The 25,885-nt window shown below is 51.4% G+C and overlaps 2 protein-coding genes across 5 annotated transcripts in view; one reads left to right on the forward strand and one right to left on the reverse strand.

Moving 5' to 3' along the window:
- LOC149320238 (sodium-dependent proline transporter-like) overlaps window positions 1-11,879 on the forward strand; it is a 37,122-nt gene extending 25,243 nt beyond the window's left edge. The window contains exons 10-16 of the mRNA XM_089508494.1: window positions 1,872-1,996; window positions 2,578-2,690; window positions 3,807-3,941; window positions 4,619-4,718; window positions 5,523-5,641; window positions 8,008-8,181; window positions 10,692-11,879. Of these exons, the coding sequence (XP_089364620.1) occupies window positions 1,872-1,996; window positions 2,578-2,690; window positions 3,807-3,941; window positions 4,619-4,718; window positions 5,523-5,641; window positions 8,008-8,181; window positions 10,692-10,844 (919 nt within the window). The 3' untranslated portion in view covers window positions 10,845-11,879. The remainder of the gene's footprint in view (window positions 1-1,871; window positions 1,997-2,577; window positions 2,691-3,806; window positions 3,942-4,618; window positions 4,719-5,522; window positions 5,642-8,007; window positions 8,182-10,691) is intronic.
- Window positions 11,855-25,885, reverse strand: part of STIM1 (stromal interaction molecule 1) — a 136,789-nt gene continuing 122,758 nt past the window's right edge. For 2 of the 4 annotated variants that reach the window (XM_089513172.1, XM_089513173.1), the window contains exons 8-13: window positions 25,376-25,553; window positions 24,382-24,549; window positions 23,625-23,725; window positions 21,001-21,239; window positions 16,149-16,530; window positions 11,855-14,365 (exon numbers count right to left, since the gene is read on the reverse strand). In XM_089513172.1, the coding sequence (XP_089369298.1) occupies window positions 13,777-14,365; window positions 16,149-16,530; window positions 21,001-21,239; window positions 23,625-23,725; window positions 24,382-24,549; window positions 25,376-25,553 (1,657 nt within the window). In that variant the 3' untranslated portion in view covers window positions 11,855-13,776. Of the gene's footprint in view, window positions 14,366-16,148; window positions 16,531-20,065; window positions 20,147-21,000; window positions 21,240-23,624; window positions 23,726-24,381; window positions 24,550-25,375; window positions 25,554-25,885 lie in introns of all 4 variants that reach the window. The other 2 variants (XM_089513175.1, XM_089513174.1) reach the window with 2 other exon arrangements.

Here is a 25,885-nt window from a genome sequence, read left to right on the forward strand (position 1 = left end):
TTTGAAGCTGGTTAAAGAAGTGATGGCTCTTGTGTCTCGCGGGGGAAGAAGGTTCCAGGAGTGAGGGGCAGCGAGTGAAAAGGGGCGAATCCGGGATGGGGCAGAGGAAATCCTGGGCTGGGACAGCAGACCTTGACTACCAGAACGGAGGGCCCTAGTTGGAAGGTGAGGAGAAGGAAGGTCTGATAAGTCAGGAGGGGCCAGTCCATGGAGGGCTTTAAACGTTGACAGCAGGAGCTTATACTGAATGCGGAAAGGGAGGGGGAGCCAGTGAAGGGATACCAAGACAGGAGAGATGTGGTCAGAGCGGTGAGCAGATGTGATCATGCGTGCAGCTGAATGCTGGACAGAGATTAAAGGATGGAGGTGAGAAAGAGGAAGCCCAGCCAGGAGGACGTTACAGTAATCCAGTCGTGAGATCACTAGGACATGGACCAGGATCTTGGCAGAAGAGGCGGAGAGATAAGGTCAGATTTTGGCAATCTACAAGCCTTGCCTGTGGTCTGGATCTGAGGGATACACGACAGAGAAGAGTCAAAGATGAATCCAAGACTGTGGGCTTGCTGGACTGGTTGAATGGAAATGTTGTCCACAGAGACAGAAAAGGAGTGTTGAAGGGTGGGCTTAGGAGGAAAGACAAGAAGCTCCGTCTTGGACATGTTGAGCTTCAAACGCCGATGGCGCATCCACTGCGAGACAGCTGTGAGGCAAGACGAAACTTGCTCTTCAAGCCTTGGAGAAAGGTCAGGGGTGGAAAGATACAGCTGGGTGTCATTGGCATAGAGATGGTAGGAAAAGCCAAAAGAGCTAATGAGTTTTCCTAAGGACAGTGTGTAGAGAGAAAACAGAAGGGGACCCAGAACAGAGCCCTGGGGAACTCCAACAGATAAGGGAACAGGAGAAGAAGTCTGACCACCTGCAACTACTGCAAAAGATCTGCCAGACAAGTAAGATCTAAACCAGTCGAGAACAGAGTCTGAGAACCCAAGGTCAGAGAGTATGTCAATTAGGAGACAGTGATCAACGGTGTCGAAGGCTGCAGACAAATCGAGAAGGATGAGAACAGAGTAAAGGCCATTAGCCTTGGCCAGTAAAAGGTCATTGGAGATCTTAGTGAGAGCTGTCTCTGTGGAATGCCTTGGGCGGAAACCAGACTGAAAGGGATCGAGGATGGAGTTGGCTTCAAGAAACTCAAGACAGCGCGAATAGACAACCTGTTCCAAAACCTTAGAAAGAAAGGGAATGAGAGAAATCGGACGATAGCTAGACAGAGAGGAGGGGTCAAGAGAAGGCTTTTTCAGAATTGGGGAAATGAGAGCATGTTTGAAGTCCGAGGGGAAGGAGCCTGTAGAGAGAGAGAGATTGAAGATATGGAGAAGCAAGGGCAGAAAGGAGGGAGCTATAGAAATTAGAAGATGAGTAGGAATTAGATCAAGAGGACAGGTTGCAGGTTTGGAAGAGTTCAGAAGCACTTTATTTATGTCTCTTAAGATGCCAGCCACAGATGCTGGTGAAACGTCAGGAAAAAACTATTATAGAACACAGCCACAGAGCCTGAAAAACCCAAAAAAACTATGGATGCCAGCTGTGAAACCTTTCAACTTCACACTTTAAGCCTTGTCTTTCCTCCAGAACTAGGATTCAAACTTTTGGGTTGTGAAAACGAAATGCATTCAGTCCAGAGGTTGAGAAAGCATTTTTAGGACTGAATCCCCAAGCCAGTGTAGCCATGTTGATTCTGGGCATTGTAGTGCGACACACACATACCTTCCCGCTTTTCCAAGGTCTGTTTCAACCTTTCTGGGGTGTCTCTCCATCCCTGCTCCCAGACACAAACCTCTGAACACCTTTCTCTTGCCTCCGTTTTGCAGGGACACGCTGGTCATTGCCTTTGGGAACTGCTGCACCAGCTTCTTTGCCGGCTTTGCCATCTTCTCCATCCTGGGCCACATGGCGTGGCGGAAGAAGGTGCCGGTGGGGAAGGTGGCCGATTCAGGTACGGACAATGGGGCTGGGTCACCAACATTGGTGCAGTCGCTCTGGGGTCCTCTCAGGCTTTTGGTAGAGCATACTCAGTGGCTGAAGGAAGAGGCTTCCTCCAGCCTCCTCCTCTTCCCTCATCCCACCCTGACTCTCCCAACATGCCTGATAGCCTCAGTATTGCAGGTGTTCCTTGGCTAATTGTGGAAAAATTGCAAGGGGGCAGGCCCTTCGTCTCACTGAAGCGGCCAGATGGAAAAGGGTCCACCCGTGAAGACGCTGATGTTGCTGTCCAGTGTACTTTTTAATTTCCACGTCTTTTAATTTCCATGCTGCCACTCGCCCATATGCCCAGGGTGGCTGTGGGGGCTGTTTTGGGAACTGCTCCAGAGCTCCAGTTCACTGTAATAGATAGGGAGGCTGCAATGGACCTTCCATCTCTTGGTGTGTCCCTTGCCAAACACTCCTGGCTGGGGAAGGTCTTCTTTCCCCAAACGTTGGTCAGCAGAGAGGAATGAGAGGGAGTCCTCTCACTCCATGATTCCCAGCCGGACACAGAAATGTGCCTGAATCTCCTCTTCTCTTGTCCCTCTCCAGGTCCTGGCTTGGCATTTGTGGCTTACCCAGAAGCCCTCGCTTTGCTCCCCGGCTCAGCCTTCTGGTCCGTCCTCTTCTTCCTGATGCTCTTTACTCTGGGAGTAGACACTCTGGTGAGTGGAGCTGGTGGCCCATGGAAGGAATCTGGTGCGCGTCCTCCCTCCCTGCCTCAGTGCCCTTCCACTGGCGGTTGTGTTTTGGGGGCTATTGTGCAACAGACATTATTAGCTTGTGGTTGTGTGAGCAGATCCATTGCACAAGGGCTTAAACCCTCCTGTTAGGCCTGGCTAAAGGTGAGCCATTGAACCACTTGACTTGACCTATGTTTTGATTCACCATTTGACAATTAGCTGAATAATTCTACTCCTTTTGGACTAATCCTTGGATTCCAGTCTTGCAGATGCACATTCTGAGGCGGTGCAGAACTCTTCACCAAATCCTCCGGTCTCCCCCTTGGCAGTGTCACCCCCCCATTGACCTCCTCCCATACCACCCCATAAAGAATCCTTAGTAAAGTGGCCCCTCCACGTTCGCTGGGGTTGGGGTGAAGGACCCCCCGTCAATGTGGAAAAACCACAAATAAAAAGCACTATTCTTTTTACCTAAAGGAACACCTCTCTAGGAATCTCCAGATCCTCCAGTGCAACTCTGTGGTCAACATCTGCCAGAGATTGATCATAAAATTGTACTGGAGGACCTACAAATGCCTAGAGAAGTGTTTTCTCTAGGAACTTCTAGGTTCTCCAGCACAACTCCATGGTCAACGTCTGGCAGAGATGCGCTGGAGGACCTAGAGATTCCTAGAGAGGACATATGAATCAAATCCACAAATAATCAAATCCACAAAAGTCAGACCCATGAATGTGGAGAGCCAACTGTAATGATTTTTGCACTCTTACTCATAAATCATTATTTCTGCATATCACTAAATGTAACAGTAATAGTTGTGACATAGATAACTAGTAGAATTGAAGCCATACTTTTAAATTGCAATGCCACATGCACAGCCTGACTGTATTTACATTTGCATAGTTTCATGTAGTTAAAGTGAAAATTTGGTAACATGTGACTTTTTAAAGAAAATGTTAAAAGAATTAAAAAATAATTATTTTAAAACCAACCAACGAACTCGAAGGCCTCTCCTTTCTCCTCTCGGTGGGTTGGGGAGGCTGCTGGGGTCTTCTGCCCCTTCCCTCCCCATACCTCTGACACCTGGCTTGTCCCCACAGTTCGGCAACATGGAAGGCATCACCACAGCGGTGATGGACGAGTTCCCTTCCCTTCGGGAGTGGAGGCGGAAGACCCTCTTCCTGGGCATCCTGTGCTTCGCCTTCTACCTGATGGGACTCCTCTTAATCACTGAGGTAAGAGGGACTCTCTTTTGGGGATGAGGGCAAGGGAAGGAGGGTCTCTTTTGGCTCCACATCATTCAGTCCCTTGTTTCTGGTCTTCTTCTCTTTAGCTGATGTAGAAGCATTCCTCATGCACCCAACTGCAGCCAACTCCAATTTGTTAAACTGGAGTGGAATCATAGAATCATAACGTTGGAAGAGACCCCAAGGGCCACCCAGTCCAACCCCCTTTGGCCATGCAGGAACTCTCAATCAAATCATATCCAACAGATGGCCGTCAAGCCTCTGTTTAAAGACCTCCAAGGAAGGAGACTCCACTACACTCCGAGGAAGGAGTTTGTTCCACTGTCACATAGCTCTTAGTCTCAGGACGTTCATCCTAATGTTGAGGTGGAATCTCTTTTCCTGTAGCTTGCATCCATTGATCCAGGTCCTGTTCTCTGGAGCAGCAGAAAACAAGCTTGCTCCATCCTCAATATGACACCCCTTCAAGTATTTAAACAGGGCTATCATATCACCTCCAGTTGCACTGGATGGCCCTTGGGGTCTCTTCCAACTCTGTGATTCTATGAGGTCTTTAAACAGAGGTCAAATGGACATTTTAAAAGAGTGCTTTAGTTGCCTGGTCGAATGGGGTCCCTTGTGTGATTCTGTGATCCCAATGCATGTGGCTGTTTGCTCTTTCGCAGGGCGGCATTTATTGGTTCACCCTCATTGACGCCTACAGCACGAGCTTCGGCCTCATCATCATTGCTCTCTTCATGTGCCTCGGAGTAGCCTTCTTCTATGGTGAGTCCCTGCGTCAAGCGATCAAACCAGAGCTGTTTTCTTTTTAAAGGTCTGCCTTGTCTTGGGCTGCCTTCCTGTACAAACATTAGAAACTGTTTTCCTTCCAGACACAAATGATTGATGTTCATGTTGCTTAGAGGAGAGATGGGCAACTGCTGGGGGTCCAGGGGCCAATCTTCTGCCCAAAATGCAAAAAAGCACAACACACAGTCATGGCCACTTCTGGTTTTGAAAAAGGGGGATTATCCCATGTTTAAACAATGCAAGAAAGTACATGGAACTTACTTAAAAGGTGCCTTGTCTGTTCCGGTGGCGTTTGGTAGAGATTCCACCCCCCATATTTTACTTTTGTACTTTTAATCAGTTTTATAGTTCTACTTTGAATCAATCTTATAGGGTTTAATAGGGTGTTTTTAAATTGGTTTTAAACCTTTTGGAAAAGTTTTTAATTTGTTGCTGTGGAAGCCGCCTTGGGTCCTAACCTGGCAGAAAGATGGCACCTAAATAAAGTAAATGAATAAAAGCAAATAATATAAAATTCACCCCTTTGCGAGGCCAGACAAATGCATAGTTCACAGAACTGTATGTGTGTGTGCAAGGACCATAAAGATATACTTTGGGGACCCCCCTTTCTCCACCACCGCAGATGAAACCATGACTTGATGGAGGGGTGCAGGTAGTTGGCTAGAGGGGTGCTTGTCCTAACTGGGGAAGGGTCCCCCGTGCAGCCATCCCACCTGCTGACCTCTTTCTCTTCTCTTTTGCTTGACCCTCACCCCACTCCATCCTCTTCCACTTTCTCAGGGGTGAACCAGTTTTGCAGAGACATCGTGGACATGATCAGCCGGCGCCCACCTTGGTGCAGCCAGCTGGTGCTCTACTTCAAAGCCTGCTGGGTGGTATTCACCCCAGGACTCCTCTTGGTAGGTGGCCATGGGCACTCTTCTCCACCAGTGGGTTTCGGGGTGGCAGTGGGGCCACAGAGGAAGATGGGGCCTGGGACCAAAATCACAGAATCATAGGGTTGGAGAGACCCCAAGGGCCATCCACTCCAACCCCTCTCTTGCCATGCAAGAAGACTCAACCAAAGCCCTCCCTGGGACAGATGGCCATGCAGCCCCTGTTTAAAATCCTCCAAAGAAGGAGACTCCACCACTCTCCATGGCAGCAGCATCTTCCACTATTAAACAGCTCTTAAGAATCACAGAATCATAAGGTTGGAAGAGACCCCAAAGGCCATCCAGTCCAACCCCATTTGGCCATGCAGGATTGTGAGTTGATTGTGAGTTCCTGCATGGCAGGGGGGTTGGACTGGATGCCCTCTGTGATTCTATGAAAGACACCATCAAAGAATTCCCTGTCACAGATGGCCATCCAGGATTTGTTAAAGACCTCTAAAGAAGGAGACCCCATCACTCTCTGAGGGAGCGCCTTCCACTGTTGAACTGCTCTTACTGGCAGGAGGTACTTCCTAATGTTGAGGCGGAATCTCTTCTCCTGGAGTTTGGATCCTCTGCTCCTTGGAGCTCTGAGGGGGGGGGGTCTGTACGTATCTGGAGAAAATGGAAGAATAGACGTGGACAGAATGGCAGAGTTGGAAGGGACCCCCAATGGCCCTCCAGCCTGCTGGCGATGCAGGCAATCCACTGCTTCAGCATCTATCTCCAGGAGTCAGTGGGCATTTGAGCTTTGCAGAACAGCACTCAATGAGAAAAAGACAACCGCTATACTCTTTCAGAGTCCGCTGTCAAAGCTCTTGCCTTCAAGAAGTTATTTCTTCTTCATGTTCAGCCATAACCTTCTCCCTTGTCCTTTGATCCATCCCTTTGGCTCCTGTTTTCTGGAGCATCAGAAGGCCAGCCTCCTCCCCATTCCCAAGAGCAGGAGCTGTCCCATAGCGCATCTTACGTAAATGATGGAGTCCTCCTCTTCTGCTGCGGTTGCAGCATACGCTCCTCTGTCAGACCTTTGGCTTCCTTTCAGAGTCTACCAACAAAGCCACTGGGGACCCACTGATTTCATCCAATTCTGTCCAGATGGACAGTGTGAAACTGCTTCATACGCTTTTAGGAAACTTATCTATTTTAGGCTGCATCAATAGAAGTATAGTGTCTAGATCAAGAGAAGTAATAGTGCCACTGTATTCTGCTTTGGTCAGGCCCCACCTAGAATATTGTGTCCAGTTCTGGGCGCCACAATTCAGAAAGGACATTGAGAAACTGGAGCGTGTCCAAAGGAGGGCGACAAAAATGGTGAAGGGTCTGGAAACCATGCCCTATGAGGAACGACTTAGGGAGCTGGGGATGTTTAGCCTGGAGAAAAGAAGGTTAAGAGGTGATATGATAGCCCTGTTTAAATATTTGAAAGGATGTCATATTGAGGAGGGAGCAAGCTTGTTCTCTGCTGCTCCAGAGAACAGGACCCGGAACAATGGATGCAAGCTACAGGAAAAGAGATTCCACCTGAACATTAGGAGGAACTTCCTGACAGTAAGGGCTGTTCGGCAGTGGAATGCACTTCCTCGGAGGGTGATAGAGTCTCCTTCCTTGGAGGTCTTTAAACAGAGGCTGGATGGCCATCTGTCAGGGATGCTTTGATTTGGATTTCCTGCATGGCAGAATGGGGTTGGACTGGATGGCCCTAGTGGTCTCTTCCAACTCTACGATTCTATGATTCTATGATTCTATGATTCTATGATCTGATAGCCGCTCCGGATACTGGATGCTGAGCATTACCTCCAAATCCAAGGGGAGAAGAGCAAGAGTAGTTCCTTCACCCCATAGGCCTGGGCTGGGCAGCTGTGCTCTCCCCAGTTGTTTTTGGGCTGCAGATCTCGGCAGCCATAGATGCCAATGGTGAGGGATTATGGGAAAAGAGATTCCACCTCAATAATAAGAAGAGCTTCCTGACAGAGGAATATTCTGCCTCAGAGTCTCCTTCTTTGGAGGCTGTCTTTAAGCAGAGGCTGGATGGCCATCTGTCCCAGGGAGGGCTTGGATTGTGAGTTCCTTCAAAGGGGCTGGAATGGATGGCCCTTGGGGACTCTCCTATCTATAGGATTCTCTATGAATTGTGGTCCAGCAACACCTGGAGGGTCACAGTTGCCCATTTGCTCTTTGGAGCCCCTTGCATGGGGGCCCTTGGATTTTGCAGCTGCTTCAGAGCTCCAAAAAATGACTGAAGGTATTCATCTGGGGATGGTAATGAGGTCTTGCCCAGCAGAAGGGGGAGTCTTTGTGAGTGTGGCTCATGGACATGGCATTCTCTCTCTCTCTCTCCCTCTCCACAGTTCACCCTCTTCTACATCTTCCTGGACCTGTCCAGCACCACTCTGCACTATGGCGCCTACAAATACCCTGCCTGGGGGGAGGCCCTGGGCGTCTGCATGGGGGTTGTGACCTGCATCCAGATCCCCCTCTGGGCAGCCATCGCCTTGTTCAGGGAGACCGGGACGCTGGCAGATGTGAGTATAGCTGAGCGGAGAGGCCTATAGCCCCAGGGTTGTCCCCATTTTGATACCCCTGCCCTTCCTCCCTCATGAAAGATGTGGCCTTGATCTGTGGGGCCCAGGGGCGTTCCAATGGTTGAATGATGGTACTGTAGCCACAAATGATATACGTTTGATCATAGAGGAGGGCCCCAAGGTCCACTCTGCCTTCCATCCTTTCGTAGGTTGTTGAGTTCACTGATAAGCAGTATAGCAATGCACTTGCTATTGCTTTGCAATTGCAAACCTCCTCTGGGTCAGAGGGTTAGCAGAGGACTTCTGTGGTGGACATAGATGCTTCTGCCCTCAGGACTTCTTTATGCTGTGCAAGCCATGGCCCCAAACCCCCAATTGGGCCCATTTCCTTCCATGGAGCCAATTGGACTCCTCTAGCTTAGCAGCTTAGCACAGCCTTCCAGGTGGGGCTGGGGGAGGGCACCTCCCAGCAGCGCTAGTTAGTCACCATGGGGTGCAGTTTTGTTTCATCTGGGGGGACCGTGCAATTCTCTCTCAGCCCTTAATATTCTGAAGGGCTCTACAGACTCGGGTGGCAGGCAGGTGGGAGATAGGGAGGGAGCCCCACACCTGGTCTATGGTACTCTTCAGGTTTGCACCAGGCAGTAGTGTCTCCATCTCTGGAGTTATCTGGTATGGGGAGCAGAACATCTGGGGGCGGGGCGGTTAAAGGGCGCACTCGCCCCTCTCCCTCACTGCTGTCGTGCCACTCTACTCATAGGTAAAGCAGCGCTGCAACAGCAAAGGGCGCAGTAGGAGGGCCTGACTGAGTGTCACCTTTCTTTTGGGGGAGTCACTCAGTGTGGTCCGCATCCCTTGCAACCTCCAGTGATACCAATGGCCCTGGGCAGAGCAGGAACTGCTGCCTTCTGGCTGAGTCCCTGTACTGGGAAGAATGCAGAATATAAATCATAGCATCATAGAGTTGGAAGAGTCCAGTCCAAGCCCCTGCCATGCAGGAACTCACAATCAAAGCATTCCCTGCGAAAGATGGCCATCCAGCCTCTGTTTAAAAACTGCTTCCAAAGAAAGAGACTCCACCACACTCTGGAGGATTGTGTTCCACTGTCAAACAGCCCTCACTGTCAGGAAGTTCCTCCTAATGTTGAGGCGGAATCTCTTTTCCTGGAACTTGCATCCATTGTTCTGGGTCCTGTTTTCTGGAGCAGCAGAAAACAAACTTGCTCCATCTTCAATATGACATTCTTTCAAATATTTAAACAGGGCTATCCTATCACCTCTTAACCTTCTCTTCTCCAGGCTAAACATCCCCAGCTCCCTAAGGCGTTCCTCATAGGGATTCATGGTTTCCAGACCCTTCACCATTTTGGTGGCCCTCCTCTGAACATGCTCCAGTTTCTCATCATCCTTTTTGAATTGTGGTTCCCAGAACTGGACACAGTATTCCAGGTGGGGCCTGACCAGAGCAGAATAGAGTGGCCCTATTACTTCCCTTGATCTAGACAACATACTTCTATTGATGCAGCCTAAAATCGCATTGGCCTTGTTAGCTGCCACATCGCACTGTTGACTCATGTTCAATTTGTGGTCTACTTGGACTCCCAGATCCCTTTCACGCATATAAATCTCGTTCAGCCAGATGTCACCCATCCTATATCTATGCATTTCATTTTTCCGCCCTAAGTGCAGTACTTTTTAGCTGCTGCATCGCGCTATGCTTTGTGAGTTCCTGCATGGCAGAAGGGGGTTGGACTGGATGGCCCTTGGGCTCACTTCCAACTCTAGGATGCTATGATTCTGATTCCCCACATCCCGTTCTCACCTGGCAGCTGGAGAGCATGGTTGGTGGCATCCTTCCCACTGAAGCTACCCTCTGGCTTCCAAGGGCTCTTTGCTTCTACAGGGGGCAGTGATCCCTTTCCCTATTTGGTTCCTTCTAGATCTCTAGCTCAGATCCTGCACAGCACTGATTCCTTTTCTGTGGACTCACCATTTGCCTTTCTGCTGCTGCGGGTGGCCAGACAGCTGGAGCCAAGGGCCTTGCCCTGTGTCCCCTGAGACCTGGGAGGGTCCATAGAAGCACTGAGTCTTGAGTTTGAAGGGGCCACAAGGACCACAAGTGCCACCTTGTCAAAGCCTCTGCCATGCAGCAGTCTGGGAAGAGGATGCTATCTCCAAAGATACATCTTCAGAACTGCCCCGACTCTGCCAGGTGCTGAATGGCTGTCAAGAGGAGGCAGGCTGTGCACCTGCAGGGTTGTTGTTTGAGGTGCTGGATTCTTCCTTCCGCAATGGCCCCAAACTGACACAGGTAGGGGCATATCCCTGCAAGGGGATTCTCAGGAGACCTGCTAGCACCTGTGTGTGTGCTTCTGCATTTGTGGTTTTTAATAATTTAAAACAGCCAGATAGTTTTTGCTTAAAATCCTCAAGTGGGTGGGTGGCCAAGTGGATGAGTCTGTTCTCTAAACGGAACCTAAACTCTCACTCCCTCTCTGCCTTGCCCTCAGCGGTTCAGGAAGGCCATCTGCCCCCTCAACTCCTGGCGCATGGCCACTGGCCGCGACGTCTCCCAGGTGGTCATCGACGTCCCCTACACAGTCAACCTGACGGACAATGACTTCAGCGGCGGGTGGGAACTGCCAGACAGCGGCGAGGCTTGACTCGGAAGGTGGGCAAGCAACAGACAAGAGGGGGTGGCCTTCCTGGCACCAAGGATGGATTGCAGCCAGCCTTGACAGGGTGGCAATACAGGAGATATCCCAGTGGCAGCCATGGCCTCCTCTTGCTCTGGGAAGGCTGAACGGAGCTGCTCTGGACCGTATCTCAGAAACCATATTCAGCCTGAGGTCAGCTGAAGAGGGGTCAACCGATGCAGGTAGAAGAGAGGACGTCGTGCCAGGGTTTGATGCCCCTCTTGGCTTCAGCCTAGGTGCTCTGGGCTCCAAAGAGAGCTTCCCTTCCCTGCTTGACCCCTTCCATGGCTCAGAGGACCAGTTGCTTCCCCCATAGCTGCAGGGGGCTTGCCTTTCTAAGCCCCAAGCCATCGTCTCCAAACTCTCTTGCAGAACAAGACCTCCCCTCCCCACACATGCGCACTGCCTTTCCTCTTCTCTTCAACAGCTGGAGCATGGCCTCCTGTTTCCTCCCAGCCAACTGGGCTTTATTTTTGGAGTGGTTGGGGTACCCATGGCCTGGTGACCAGACGTCCTAACCTGTGGCCCACTGGAGGCTGCTGCACTGGGTTGACTAGGTTGCCTCTGGATGATGATGGGAGTTATAGTCCAGCACCATCAGAAAAGCCATATGTTCCCTGCCCTGCATGAAGCCAGCACTCTTTCAATAGGATTGCAGAGAGAGGGAGGGAAGGAGGGAGATGTTGACCTGGGGCCTGGTTTTGCAGAAGCTTCAGGTGAGGCAATTTCACCCTGTGGCCCCTGCCTACTCTTGCAGGAGTGTTTGTAGGGACTGTGCAAGGATGTAGGTGTTGGCCCGAACAAAAGACCCCATACAGCCTCCCTTGTCAATACTCAGAAGTAGATGCTGCACCGTCAAGGGTCTCAAAACATCAGGCTCCCCCGAAATGGCTGCTCTTCTGCACTCAGTGGCCAGCTCCAGCTTTCCCTCCTCCATCCCAGGGCCTGGCTCAGAAAGCACACCACACCGCTCAACCTCTTAAAAGAGTCTACATGCTTTATTGGACTGAAAACAGTTTTATGAAATGACTGTTAAATAAAACCAAGACTTGGCAGATGCAGAGCAAGAGTTTGCCTCTTAGGAAGCCCAATGGCCAAATTCCCATCACTGCGCAGGAGGGCATTTGGCGCCATGGCTGCTATGCTGCCCTAAGAAGAGCCGGAGGAGCGCTGGGCACCCAGTGCGGATGACAGGGCGGCTGAGGGGACCCAGCACTCTCCAGAGGCTCATGCACAGCCCGGGCGCTCTTCTTGAGGGCTCTTTGGAAGCCAGGCTGGATGGGTGAAAAACCTGAAGACCACGGCAGGCACATGGCTCCTGATTCTTCTGGTGAAAGACAGTGGGAGGGGGAACAGGGAACCAGGCACTTTGCGAGAGAGGAACGGCTGCCGCGATCAGCTGAAAGCGGCACTATCTTTGCACCCTAGCCCAGAAAGAGAGGCCCTTGTGAGGCTCTCCAGAGCGGAATCATCCGCTTTGGAGGGAGGCTGCAGGCCAAGCGCACACGGGCCCAGAAGGAGTTCTGCTAGCCACCCAAATTGGCCACTTGCGCCTGAGTCCTGAAGTGCAAAAAAATGAAAATCATTGGGAAGCAGTTGCTGCAGCAGAAGGCAATGGAAGACAGGAACGGGCAACGCCAGAGGCCAGGGGGCACCTCTTGCCCAGGGAAGGCTGAGTGAATCCATGGCCCAGCTGCGCCCAGGGCAAGTCCTTTCTTGCTGGTTGGCCATACTGCAGCCGTGGCCAGTGAAGGAAAAGGACAAGGGTCCCTCCTCAAGGGCCAGTGAGGGCCCCCCAGCTGGAGGGCAGCCAAAGGGAGGAAGGGGGACATGAGAGAGTCATGCTTCCAAGCTCCCTTCAGAGTGGGGCAGCAAGCAGGGCCACAATGGGGTCATGGCTGATGCAGCCACCCCCGGCATTCTGCAAATAAAAACATTTATGGCAATAACAGCTACAGAATCTGAGAGTCACAAGGAATCCACACATCTCCATCCCCAAAACTGCTTGGGTAGAAAGGAAGGTACTCCTCCTCATCACTGCCCCTATGTGCCACCTAGAGGTGGGAAGGTGTATGGGGGGTGCAGGGCGTCCCCACTGCTCTTCCACCTTGCAGTCCTGCAAGTCTGAATTCAGCATCCAGGAGTCAGGCCTGGAGGGGAGAGAAGGGGGCTGCCCTCCAAGGCAGAAAGAGAGAGGAGAAAGGGAAGGGGTTCAGCTGTGCCCCTCAATCTGACTGACCCACTGGAGGGGCACCCCGCTGCTGCCTGCCTCTCTTCTGCATTGACCCTGGGGAAGGGGTCCCCCATTCACTTCCAGGGTCTTGACTGTAGTCCAGTGAGGCAGCCTCCCACCTTACATGGCCCATTAAGGGAGAGGGATTCTGGGCTTCCTGGCCCCTGGGGGGGAAGAAGAGGACTTGTGGGGCGCTTGTGGGGGGGTGCATGTTCCTCTGCCTAGTGGTTTCAGTACTGAGCAAAAAGCCGGGTGGAAAGTGCAGGAGAAAAGAAACAGACCCTGTGAAACCCAAATTGAGACTGTGTTGTGGTGGCGCATGGGGGGGGGGAATGAGGCAAAGCCATGCGCAACAGCAGCAGTGGCAGGAAAGCAGCAAAAGCAAAGGTCACTGGGGCTGGAGAATTGTGGGGCAGGCCAGGGTCACCGAAAAATAAAAATAAATAGACCTTTCTTGGCTTCTCCAGCCGCAGCAGCCGGGAAGGGAGAGGGAGAGGGGTCCGTGGGCAGGTGGGCACCTGCCCCTCCCCATAAGGTGCTCTGGGGGCAGAGGGGCACACCTGTGGGGTGGTGCCCCCCTCCCTTCGCCCCTTTCGTAGAAAAGGGGCTCCTGTCCCAAGGGTGGGGAGCTTCTTTCTCCCCTCCTTCCTTCCTTCTTCCCCTTGGCTATTTCTTGGGCTTCTTGAAGATCTTGAGGGGGAACTTCTTCTTGCCGGGGCCTGAGTCGGTTTCCTCGCCTGTGGAGCCGCTGTCTTCCTCACCCCCCGCCGTCGCTGCCCCGCTCTTCTTGGAGGCTAGGTGTGGAATGCGGCTATTGCTTTTTCCCAGGCTGTTGGGACGCCCCTCCGAAGTGGGTGAGGGGGTGTCGGGCTCCGTGGAGCTGGGGCTGTGGGAGCGCGAGGAGTCGGAGTGGCTGTGCCGCGATCCACCGCCTCCTGCTGTTGCCGCCGCTGAGTGAGAGATCTCCCCCAGGCTTGTGGACTTCTCCAAGCCATGGTTGAGCATTATCGCTTTCTTCATGATGATGGGGCTTTCTGGGAGCTGCTCTGGCAGGGAAGATGCCTCCATGTGCCTATTGCAGCTGCTGCTGGGGGAAAGGGCCCCGAGGGCCAGGAGGCTGGAGGCTCCCACCTCCTCCATGGATTTGTTCAGCAGGGCTGGCCTGGGGGGCAACAGCTTGGGGGCTGAGCTGGAGATGCGCTGGTTGTCACTCATGTGAGGGATGGAGGAGTCGGAGTCCGAGCGGGAGAGGTCTCTGTCAAGGGACGAGAAGAAAAGACGTTAGTCTGTGATCCGGAAAGAGTGTGGCCACAAGTCTATGCCACATGCACAAAATACCCACACATATGCACACACATGCAATGGCTGAACTGGGAAGTGCAGCAAGAACTTCTCAGGTGGGCCTGACCAAGAGCTGGCATAAAGCATAGACAAGGCATAGACCAGGCTTAACCAAGACCTGACACAGACCACACAGAGGCCTCCTAGCAATACGCCAGCGGGAGGGAGACCTGGACCCACTTGCCCACTCCTCAATTTCTCCCCTAGACGTGGGATCAGCCCACCCTGGCCTGGCCTGCTAAAGGACATGCCTCCACCTCCAAGTGGCCAAGGTGCATAATCATGTTCATCTTGGGAACAAAATGGAGCCCAAGGTAGGACTTACAGCTCCTGGCCAGGCTGGCTGGGATCCTGGGGGTTAGTCCTATGTAGAGTAGACCCAGTGCATCAACTGGCACATGGAGGCCCAGCACATAGGTCACAGCTCCTTCTGTGACACTTTAAGTTGTTTCCAACTTATGGAGAACCTCAAGCAACCCTACCATGGGGTTTCCTGGACTAGATTTCTCTGTGGTGTTCCTCTGAGACTAAGAGGAGAGCAGGATTTGCCCAAAGTCATACAGAACTGAGTAGGGATTTGAACCCTGACCACCCAGAAGAGTCCTAATTCCTCATACCACATGCAGGCTTTCTTAAGTGGCTTTACCCCCCGAAAATGGGATTGAGGCTGCCATAGGCACTCAGATCTCAAGACCCCCGTCCCCTGCCCCCACAGCTCTGGGAGACCAGCCCTTGACAAGAGAAGAGCGCATAAACCACTAGCTCAGCAAAGAAAGGCTTTAAGAGCCACAGATGCCTTAAACGTGGGACTTGAGGGGGAGACTACCATTTGCAGACTTTCAGAGAAGAGCCTGGCTCAGTTTGCAGATTTCTGGAGTCGCAAGGAAACACACACACACACACACACACACACTCATGCTACTCATGGCCCAGTGATGCCTGAACAGGCCACAAGAGTGGTCAGCCTGGCAAGTCTGGCACAGGAAGGGACTGAGCAAAGCCCTTGGAGAGTTGCAGCCAAGTGTTTGTTTTTCCATGGCACTGCAACAGGATCACAGATGCCTCCCGAATGGAGCCACTTGCTCTTGGTGGGAAAGGGTTTTGTAGGAGAAGAGGCCACCTTCCTCCCAGTCTGGGCTACTCCACAGAAGGGACCAAGTAAACAAGTGTATTCCCCTGTCTGTAGAGGAAGGGGAAGGGCAAAAGCCAGGGGGTCCTGGAAACCACCCTGGGGCCATATTCAGTCTGTAGGCTACCTCTTCCCCACTCCCTTGAAATGGGGTCCTTTCCTCCTGCCTCGCCGGAGGACTACTTGCTGGTTCCCACCAATAGCCCAGTTCAGCCAGTCAGGCAACACATGAGCACTCCTCCTCAATGCAGTAAGAGAGATGCTCAGTCCCAGGGGTGCTGGTAAGGACACATCAAACCATGTCAAACCTTCTGCATGTACAAATGCCAAAGAAATTAGAAAACCCAGCCTGAGAGGGGCTTCTGCAGGCCCCCAGACTGCTCAGGATGGCCAGCAGAAGATTAGTCCTGTTAGCTTTCCTTGCTAAGCTAGAGGCCTGTCTTCGTCAGAGAGAGGCAGCAAAGGGCAGTACAGCCAGATGGGGCTCCTAGAAAAGAAGCCAACATCGGGAGGGTCAGGCTGCGTGCCAAACACCATGCCAAGGAGAAGCCAACAGACGGCACAGTACCCGAAGCTCTCAGCGCGACATCGCGTCCCAGAGGTGACGTCAGGAGGGGGCAGGGCATCCATCTGGAGGATGTAAGAGGAAGAGGTGTGGTGGTAGAGGACAGGGAGCGTGTGGCAAGGAGAGGCAGAAGTCGCCATGTGCCCAGTGGGGGAGCAAGAAGGTGAGGCCGTGTTGGCAGCGGTGTGGACGTCCGAGCTGAAGGGCTGCCCGCCAGAGATGCTGGGCATTCGCCGCAGGGTCATCCTGCCACTGGGCAGGTAATGGACCAGCTGGCCTGACTCGCCCTGGCCAGGGGGCTGGTGACTCTCTACCAACCTCTGTGATCCCATGGAGAGCTGTGGGTCCACGAAGCGCTGGCGAATGCTGCTGGGCAAGGCAGGGGCTAGACGGAGAGAGAGAAAGAGAGGCAAATAAATACAAAACACGGGCCACAATCCAGAGGCTGACCGAGGGAAGCGGTTGCAGGAGAGGGGAGCAGAGTCAGGCATCCCCCGTCCTTTGGGTCCAAACCTCACTCAAGAAAGGGGACCCTCAACCACCTTGGGAAGCTGGTTCCACTGGAAAAATGCCCCTCAACCCAAAGCTGCCCCTCAATGCCCCATCACCATTCCTGCTGATCCTCAATGGAGCTGGCTGCTTCCCACAGTTGGTCATTTTAGGACCTTTTAAAATATCCTGCCCCTCCCATTTCCTCTTTGCCTCAACTTAACTTGTGTAAAATGCAGCCCCCAACTAAAGGAGAGCCCCCTCCCCAGGCAAGCCAGCCCTCTAGCCAGACTCCAGCTCAGAGCCCAGGAAGGGGGACATCCAGGGCTCACGTCTCCCTTTTGGCACCCCACCTGGGACAACCTTGCAGGAGGTCAGTGGGTAAGGAGGTGCCTTGTGAATGCCCCCCCCCCCCACTGGATCAGTGCATGGCTTCCTGGAAGAGGGTCATGCAAAAGAAGCAACAATGGCTGAGGTGTTAGAGGGAAGAGAAAGCAATGAGAGATGAGCAAGGTGAAGCTGCTCAAGGGAAGCTGAAGAACCAGGTAGTGGCAGCCATGAGTAGGGGAGACCCCTTGACAGGCATGGACCAGACCCCCACCACCACCACCTCCAGCTCAGATCACTAGGCAGGGAAACCACTGGGGAACTTTTGTCAGGCACAGAGGAGGAGTGGTGAGGCAGAGGATTTCATTTCTGGCTGTTTGGGCTTTTAGATCTGGATCCTCGCTTCATCCCTGTCCTGGCAAGGCTGACAGAGGAGCCTGTAGGTTTCTCCCCATCTTGAAATGGTAAAAGCACCTTAGGGAATACAAGCCAATGGCCCTCAGTCATGGAAAGACAAATATAGATTTCATGTTTGCTCTCTTTTCTCAAAGACAAGCACATGTGAATTTCTGCTGCAGCACCACTGTTTGGGGAATGCCCTTTGGAAGCCCAATTGCTGGCTCCAGCCCAGTGCCAAGATTTGGCTTTTTATTAAAAGCTTTGAGGTCTAAAGATTTCAATCAATCCATCAATTTATCTATTTAATCTGATTTTTAGAATGTTTAAATTATTTCTATTGCTTCAAATCTTAAATTGTTGAAAGTAACACTGCTGTAAGCTCCAGAGAGATCTCATGATTATAGGATGGAATACAAACATTTTAATTAGAATGGGCCCTTGGTATCTGCTAGAGTTTGGTTCCCGGATCCCCAGTTGATACCAAAATCCATGGATGCTCAAGTCCCATTATATACAATAGGGTATCATCATCATCATCATCATCATCATCATCATCATCATCATCATCATCAATTGCTACTACAATGGGCCCTTGGTATCCACTGTGGTTTGGTTCCCGGATCCCCTGTGGATACCAAAATCGGTGGATGCTCAAGTCCCATTATATCCAATGGGTGGTGGTATTATTATTATTATTATTATTACTATTATTATTATTTACTACTACTACTACTACTACTACTACAATGGGCCCTTGGTATCCACTGCTGTTTGGTTCTAGGATCCTCCATGGATACCAAAATCCGTGGATGCTCAAGTCCCACCCTAAAATGGGTCCTTTATATAAAATGGCAAAATCAAGGAAATGTATATCTTTCTGGAATGTTTGCAAGCTGTAGATGGTTGAATCGGTGCATATGGAGGACCCACTGTATAAACATTATAATCAATTGCTACTACTACTACCTCCCCAGCCTTTCAGAGAACTCAAAAGCATGTCCAGGGGGGGAGAGAATGCCAGCTGTGGGCAAATAACTCCCCTGGCCAGAGGGGAATCACCTGTCGCTGTGCAAAGAACCCAGAAGCCAACCAGGAAGGTCAAGCCACCTTCCAACCCTGCGGGGTGGGATTGCATGGATGGATGAGGGACCGAAAACCCTACTAACTCCGCTGTGGCTGTGAGGAGGCCTCTTGAGGCTTCCTTCTGCAGGGGGCAGCACAGACCACCCCTTTCCAGGCAGGAGAAGGTGAGGAAAGGGCACCCAAAGGAAGAGGAGGTTGTTGCACAGGGGAGATCAAGAGCACCACCGTAACCTTCCCTGACTTGACTTTGGGATGATGCTGTTCTCTGGGAGAAATCTTTGGGAGGCAAAGATTTGTGGCTATTCATTTCCTGGCAGAAATGATGGGTTTCCTGGGCGGGGGGCAAAGACTCCCCACACTTTGCAAAGTTTCTCAAGGAATTATTCTGCAGAAAAATTCTGCTATTATTTGCTGCCAAGTTGGCTCTTGCAAGACCTCACCGTTCAGGTCTTGCAAAGTTTGGACAGCAGCCTTTGTGGCTCCGTGAATGGAGTCTGTCCACCTGTAATGCACCCACTCTCTTTGCCTGCTGCCTCTCACTATCCCACTGTTATTGATTTGTGCAAAAATACACATGGTTTTTCTGTGCAAAAAGTCGTTCTGGGGATAGGGGATGCAGATGTTTAAACAAGTTTAAATATGTGAAGGGAAGTCATACTGGGGAGGCAGCAAGCTTGTTTTCTGCTGCTCCAGAGAATAGGGCACAATGGAGCAATGGTACAGGAAAAGAGATTCCACCTAAACATGAGGAAGAACTTTCTGACAGTAAGAGCTATTTGACTGTGGAACACATTCCTTCCTCAGAGAATGGTCTCCTTCTTTGGAGGTTTTTAAACAGAGGCTGGGTGGCTATCTGTTACAGGAAGTGCTTGGAGGGTATCTCCCTGCATGGCAGATAGCCCTGTTAAAATATTTGAAGGGATGCCATGTTGATGATGCAGCAAGCTTGTTTTCTGTTGCTCCAAAGAACAGGTCCTGGAACAATGGATGCAAACTACAGGAAAAGAGATTCCACCTCAACATTAGGAGGAACCCCCTGACAGTAAGAGTTATTCAACAGTGGGTCGCACTCCTTCGGAAAGTGATGGAGTCTCCTTCTCTGGAGGTCTCTAAGCAGAGACTGGATGGCCATCTGTCACAAGGGATGCTTTGATTGTGTATTCCTGCATGGCAGAATGGGGTTGGACTGGATGGCCCTTGTGGTCTCTTCCAACTCTATTATTCTATAATCCAATGCTCAAACCACTACCCCACACTGGCCCTCTTCCAGATACAGAATAGGAAAACTGGGGGGAGATGTCAGCGCCTTCCCCTTTGCCCCCAACAGAAGGAAACCAGCCCTGCCTTGTGGTGGGTCTTCATCCCAGCAGGCATCTCCCTGCCATCCATGGAGCACCTCAATGGGTTAGTAAAGATGCCAACTTTTTTGCCAGAGCGGAGTGGGAGAAAAAAAGGATGAGGTGAGAATTAGCTGCTGGTGCTAAAAAAAGGTGGCAGCAATGCTTGGGTGGGCGGGCAGGGAGCAGGCAGGGCCAGCATGGCGCCTGGCTTCCTCTGCCCAGTGGGTGTTTTTAGTCAAGTAGGTGAAAGAAAGGAAGAGTCCAAGAGTATGGTCCTCAAACCGGGGTATTTCCAGATGGACAGGTCCTCTGAGCAGAGAGACGAATGGTCACTGAACCGGGGCCCCAAGAGCAAGGCAGCATCTGGGGTGAGCCGACCAAAGGGAAAGAGAAGGTCAGTGCCAAGGAGAAACATTGCCGCTCACATTGGCATTTCTCACGGCCGAGCACAAAGAGGAGACACCATCTTCCATTAACATCTCCCGCCCCCCATTAAACAATTCAAGAGAGCCTGACCTAGGCAATGCCAGCCCTTCTCCTGCTCCCCCACCCCAAATAAAACCTTTGAGAAAGGCAAACTGGCCCTCTCCGCATGTTAGTGGATTACAAGTCCCAGGATGCAGCAGAGACCCCTTAGTGGACTACCACTCCTAGGACTTAGTGGAGAGTCACATTCAAAGACCTCCCTCCCCCAGCTGGGGGATTCTGGAAGTTGTAGTCCAAAAAAGTACCTCTCCCAAACTCAACTGGTTCAGTCCCAATAGTTGGAGCCCTGGCATGCCTCCCTCTGGTTTCAGCCCTGCTCGAGTTTCTTCCTCTCACCAAGGAAGCAGTCATGGAAGTATCCAACTCTGGAGGCTTTCAAGCAGAGGCTGGAGGGCTAGCAGTCAGGAGGGTGCCTGAGCTGTGGATGCTTGCATCAAAGCCTGGGGGCAGACTACATGATTACTGGGGTCCCTTCCACCTCTAAGGTTCTAGGACGACAAAAGGACCCCTTGCAAGAAGGACACCGAAGGGCAAACCCTCCCTTAGCTTAGACATCTGTTGGGTTAGGACTGGTCATGCAAGTAGCAGGGGCATGCCTCACCCTCCCCAACTGTCTGCCCTGCCCTCAATGTTTTCTCCGGAGCCCCCCTTTTGGGGTGGGGGTGTCTCCGACCCTCCTCCCTTGTCTCAAAATCTGGCCAGCCGCTCCCAGGGAACACAGAGACACCTACATTGCATGGACATGGGGGAGACAATCTCCTCATCGAGGTCATCCACGTCGTCGGTCATGATGAAGTGGGAGGTGTTTGCCCGGGTGGAGGAGCCCACCCAGGCGGGGTCGATGTTGAGGGCGGCCACCAGCGTGTGGATGCCCGGGTTGTTGACAATCTGGAAGCCACACAGCATCTCAATCTGATGCCAGCGGTGGAGACGCTCTCGTAAAGCGGCCGTCACCTCACTCAGGGCCTGCCTGGAGGAGGAAGAGGAGGGAGGGAGAAAGGAAAAGAAGGAGGGAAGGAACATGGTCAGAGGGCACCATCAGGCCTTGGATGGAGGCTGGTCCAAGGGACACCCAGAGCTCCAAAGGGGAAGCCCCCCTGCTTTGCAAGCTAAGGCTCCCAGGTTCAGACATAGTCAATACCGCCAGCTTAATAAAAATGGAATAAGGAAGAAACAGATGACAGGGAAAGGAAATTCTGACTAATCAATGGGACAAGTTCCTGCTCACGAGTGGAAAGGATTCCCTCGGAAGGAGTTTGAGAGTCCCACCACTCAAGTGTCATAAGGATGGGTGGGACAGACACCTCTCAGAGATGCTCGAGTGACAGATCTGGATGATGGATAGTCTAGATGACCTCCGCTGGGACCCCTCCAACTTTCTGAGTCTAGGCATCCTGGCCTGGGTGGGCAAAATAGGCAGCAGCAGCAGTGCCCTCTGTTCACTACTTTCTCTTCTGGTCCCCACCTGGAGCCCCCTGAGAGAGTGTCTCAGGGTGCTTCCATGGGGTCCTGAGACCCACTCCAAATGACATGTCCTGGGGGTGTCAGATCACTCAAGTGGTGAATATGTAGGTAAGAGCAAGGGTAGGATCCCCTGTAGACCCCAAGAGTAATGGAAACGTAGGGTCAAAACACACTGCAGAAATAATCCAGTTTGAGATTGCTTTAACTGCCCTGGCTCAGTGCTAAGGAATTCTGGAAATTGTAGTTTATTGTGGCACTAGAGCTCTCTGACAGAGGAGGTTAAATGTCTCACAAAACTACAGTTCCCAGAATTCCCTAGCATTGAGCCAGGGCAGTTAAAGAGGTCTCAGACTGGATTATTTCTGCAGTGTGTTTTGGACCCTATTTATCAGCTCACTCCATATGCTGGAGTTTATGCACGGCTCTTACACACTTCAACACCTGGGAGGCGTTCAGGAGAACTTCCCAGTGGATCACAACCAGGGTGACCAGACGCCCGCCTTTTCCAGGACATGTCCTACCTTTGTCCAGGAGGACTTCCAAAATGTCCTCCCTTTTGAGCATGAATATGAATTTGCTGCTCTGAGAAACTGGTCTATTTGCCAGCCTGTCCTTCTTGCAAATAGGGGGCTAGGATGGCTCATTCTAAAATTCTTTCTTCCTAGGAGAAGCAATTAAGGCTTCCCCCAAAAACTCAGGGCGTGTTTGTTTCTTGGAGGGGAAAAGGACAGCAAAGGTGTTAGGAAGCGGGCGGTTTCAGGACACAGCACAAATGTTGCAAAGGTTTTTTCCCCTTAATTTCAGCAAAACGGACAATGAAATGAACAATTTAAATGTAGATTCAGTCATGGGTTCGTTACTAGTCAAGTACAAGTCTAAGCCTTTGTCTTGCTCAGAGGTCTACAAGTATCTTGCAAGCCAACAAGGCATTTTAACAAAGATAAGTTCTTCAGAAAAATACAAAGAAGTAGATAATAAAATACACTTTATGTAATATAGCTGTAAACAAGCCTTATGAAATGAATTTTTAATGTGAAGTCGAAGGCTTTCATGGCTGGCATCCATAGTTTTTTATGGGTTTTTGGGGCTATGTGGCCATGAATTTTTATTTTTATTAGTGGCTTTAGCTTCTATTTTGTAAAGTCCTATCTTTTTCTTGAATGCCCCACATTTTGTGGTGCCCTGACCTTGTCTATGGTAAGACACATCTGGTCACCCCGATCATACCCCACAGATCAGAGCTGCAGCCCTGAATGCCAACCTCGCTCAAACCCTCCATCTACTTCTCCCATCTGGGTTGCCTTTGTGTTGGGAAAAGAAGGGCTATTTGGCTCCTCGCATCAGAGGTCACCTTTCTCTGTTTAAATATTTGAAGAGATATCATATTGAGGATGGAGCAAGCTTGTTTTCTGCTGCTCCAGAGAACAGGACCTGGAGCAATGGATGTAAACTACAGGAAAACAGATTCAGCCTCAACATTAGGAGGAACTTCCTAACACTAAGAGCTGTTCAACAGTGGAACACATTCTCTTGGAAGTGTGGCAGAGTCTCCTTCTTTGGAGGTGTTTAAACAAAGGCTGGATGGCCATGTGTTAGGAATGCTTTGTGTATTCCTGCATGGCAGAAGAGGGTTAGACTGGCGGTCTAACTTACGGTCTCTTCCAGCTCTTATAATTCTATGATTCCAAAGGGGTGATATCCACCCCAAGGGAATGTTGAGAGGAAGGCGAATGTCTGAACCCCCATCTCCTCTTCCCCGCACCTTCGGCTTTCAAGAGATGCTCTGGAGCAGGCTGTGGGCCTATAGGCTCCTAACTGCACAAAGGCTGCTTTGGGATTTTGCTTTTATTATGCTTCAGAGAGGAGGGGTGGCAACAAAGAGCAAACTCACTTGGCCGTTAAGATTTTATGATCCACGTCATCCAGGGACGAGCTGTGCGCCACATGGAATGTTCCAAAGAGGGTGTTGCGTTTCTTCTTTATTTTCTCAGCCTGGGAAAAACGAAAGGCAATTTGAAACATCACTGGAAGCCCTGCCTCACCCAGTCTTGCTCTGGTGGATGGGCTCTTCCACAGGACAGCTCCTTCCTTCCTTCCTTCCTTTGAGGGCCAAGGGAGGTGGGCTTTGCTCTAGCCAGAGTGTATAAGGATGTGTGTAATAACACAGGATCTGTAGGATCTTTGCAACATGGACCCTCTTGTGCCAAAGACAGGAGAGCAGAGAATGTGTCCCCCACCTGAGAGAAGAATGAGGAAATAATAAAATGTGCAACCATGCTGTTCCAGCTGAATGAGTGCATGGAATAAATGCTTTTATCTCTCATACAGGGGTCCTGGCAGACCAGGAGGCAATAAAATATAACGATGAGAGGAAGAGAACAATGTAGGATTTTGTTTTGCACTGACCTTCTGGGGAATAAAGTCCATCCATCAGTGCAGAACAGGGGTGGGAGTCATGCAGGCCTCTCCATTCATTGGATAGGGACTCCCATCATCCCCCCCACTGGCTATGTGGGCCACCAGGGCTGATGGGAATTGCAGTCCAACGACACCCAGGTGGGCCCTGCCATGTGATGAAGGGACTGTGAGCCCAAGTATTCTTAGGGAAGAGGCCCCAGAGGGCAGGTGGGTGCCTGCATCCCACTCACCCCCTCCTTGGCCAGCAGCAGCTGCTTCTCGGCGTTTTGCTTCTTGATGTTGTAGTACTGGACCTCTACCTCATGGGTCAGCTGCAGCCACTTCTGCAGGGCCTCTGGGGCAGCCCAGCTGCTGTGCGACTCCAGCTCCTTCTCTGCATTCTTGAGCGCCATGCGGACCTGTGGTGAGGGAAAGTGGAACAGCATCTAGCGTAAGGCCTGCAGGAGCAGCCAAGGGCAGGAGCTGGCCATGGCCAACCAACACAGGCTGCTGAGACTCTAGGGCCCAGTGCTCTGGACCATGGGCCATCCCCAAAACAGTCCCGAACACAATGAGCTCCTTCTGCACCCTCTTCCTTCCCAATTTCCTTCTTAGCAAGTGGCACAGAATTCCTATCCTCTGGCTCTGGGTATGGCTTGTTTGGGCTACTCCCCAGAGTGTTTCTGAACACTCTCCCTCTCCAAATCCTCCACTGCTGAAACTGAGCAAGAAGGATATTGGGGGCCAGGATGTTCCGAGCATTCCTTGAAAGTCATCACCCTGAACCCAGGCTGGACCCCCGAGGCCTGCCCTTGACCTCTAGCCCTACCTGGACCACAGAGATGGGGCTAGAAAGGTTTCTTTGAGCCTGCTGTGCTGCCCACAGTGTTACTCAGTGCTCCAAGGGAAAGCATGCAACAGGTTAAAAAGGCATGCATATTTAAAAAATTTAAACCGTAACTTTCTCTGACTAGCAGGAGTGGTGCAAGTACTGACGTCATTATTTTTCTTCAATTTACTAACAACGGTCACAGGATTTTAAAATGGCAGCAGGTCAGGACTGGCAGAGAGAGCTCTGAGGGTGCCAGCTGGCACCGTCCACCTCCCCATCTTCTCCAAAGATGCTAGCCATAGTTGCTGGCGAAATGTCAGGAATAAACTCTTCTAGAACATGGCTACATTTAGCCCGAAAAAACCACAAAAAACTATTGAGGGGGAATGTTGGCACTTCCGTTCAGAGCCTACCTGTTCCAGCTCTTGCTCGGCATATTTCTGTCGGCTGAGCTCGTTCTCGGTGCCCTCCCGCAGCTCCCTGAGTCGGTGAGCCTCCTGTTTGGCCATGCTGATCTCGTCCTGGAGCCGCTTCTCCAGGGAGACCTTCTCCACCTCGACTGTGCGATGCTCCTCTTGGGCCTTCTGGAGCCTGATGCATGGGGAGAAAACCAAGGGAGGGAAAGAGAGAGCGTTAAGTGGTGCTCTCAACATGGGTGCAATGATGTTGTCGGCTTCCCAAGGGCTTTCAGTCTCTCTGACAGGAGGGATGAAATGGAAGAGGCAGCTGGAGGGAAGGAAGGAGCCTGGAAAGCAAATATGGAGCGAGAGAAAAGAATTCCTGGCAACAAGAGCTATATGACAGAAAGGTGGGCTGCTTCAGAAAGTGGTGGGCTCTACTTCACTGGAGATTAGATGACCGCCTCTGACAGGGTCCACTGGCGGCAAGTTGGATTAGATGGCCTTTAGGGTCCCTTCTAACTC

Source organism: Sceloporus occidentalis, unplaced genomic scaffold (genome assembly GCF_023333645.1).
Source record: "Sceloporus occidentalis isolate IW3139 unplaced genomic scaffold, rSceOcc1.0.p SCAF_2, whole genome shotgun sequence".
NCBI lineage: Eukaryota > Metazoa > Chordata > Lepidosauria > Squamata > Phrynosomatidae > Sceloporus > Sceloporus occidentalis.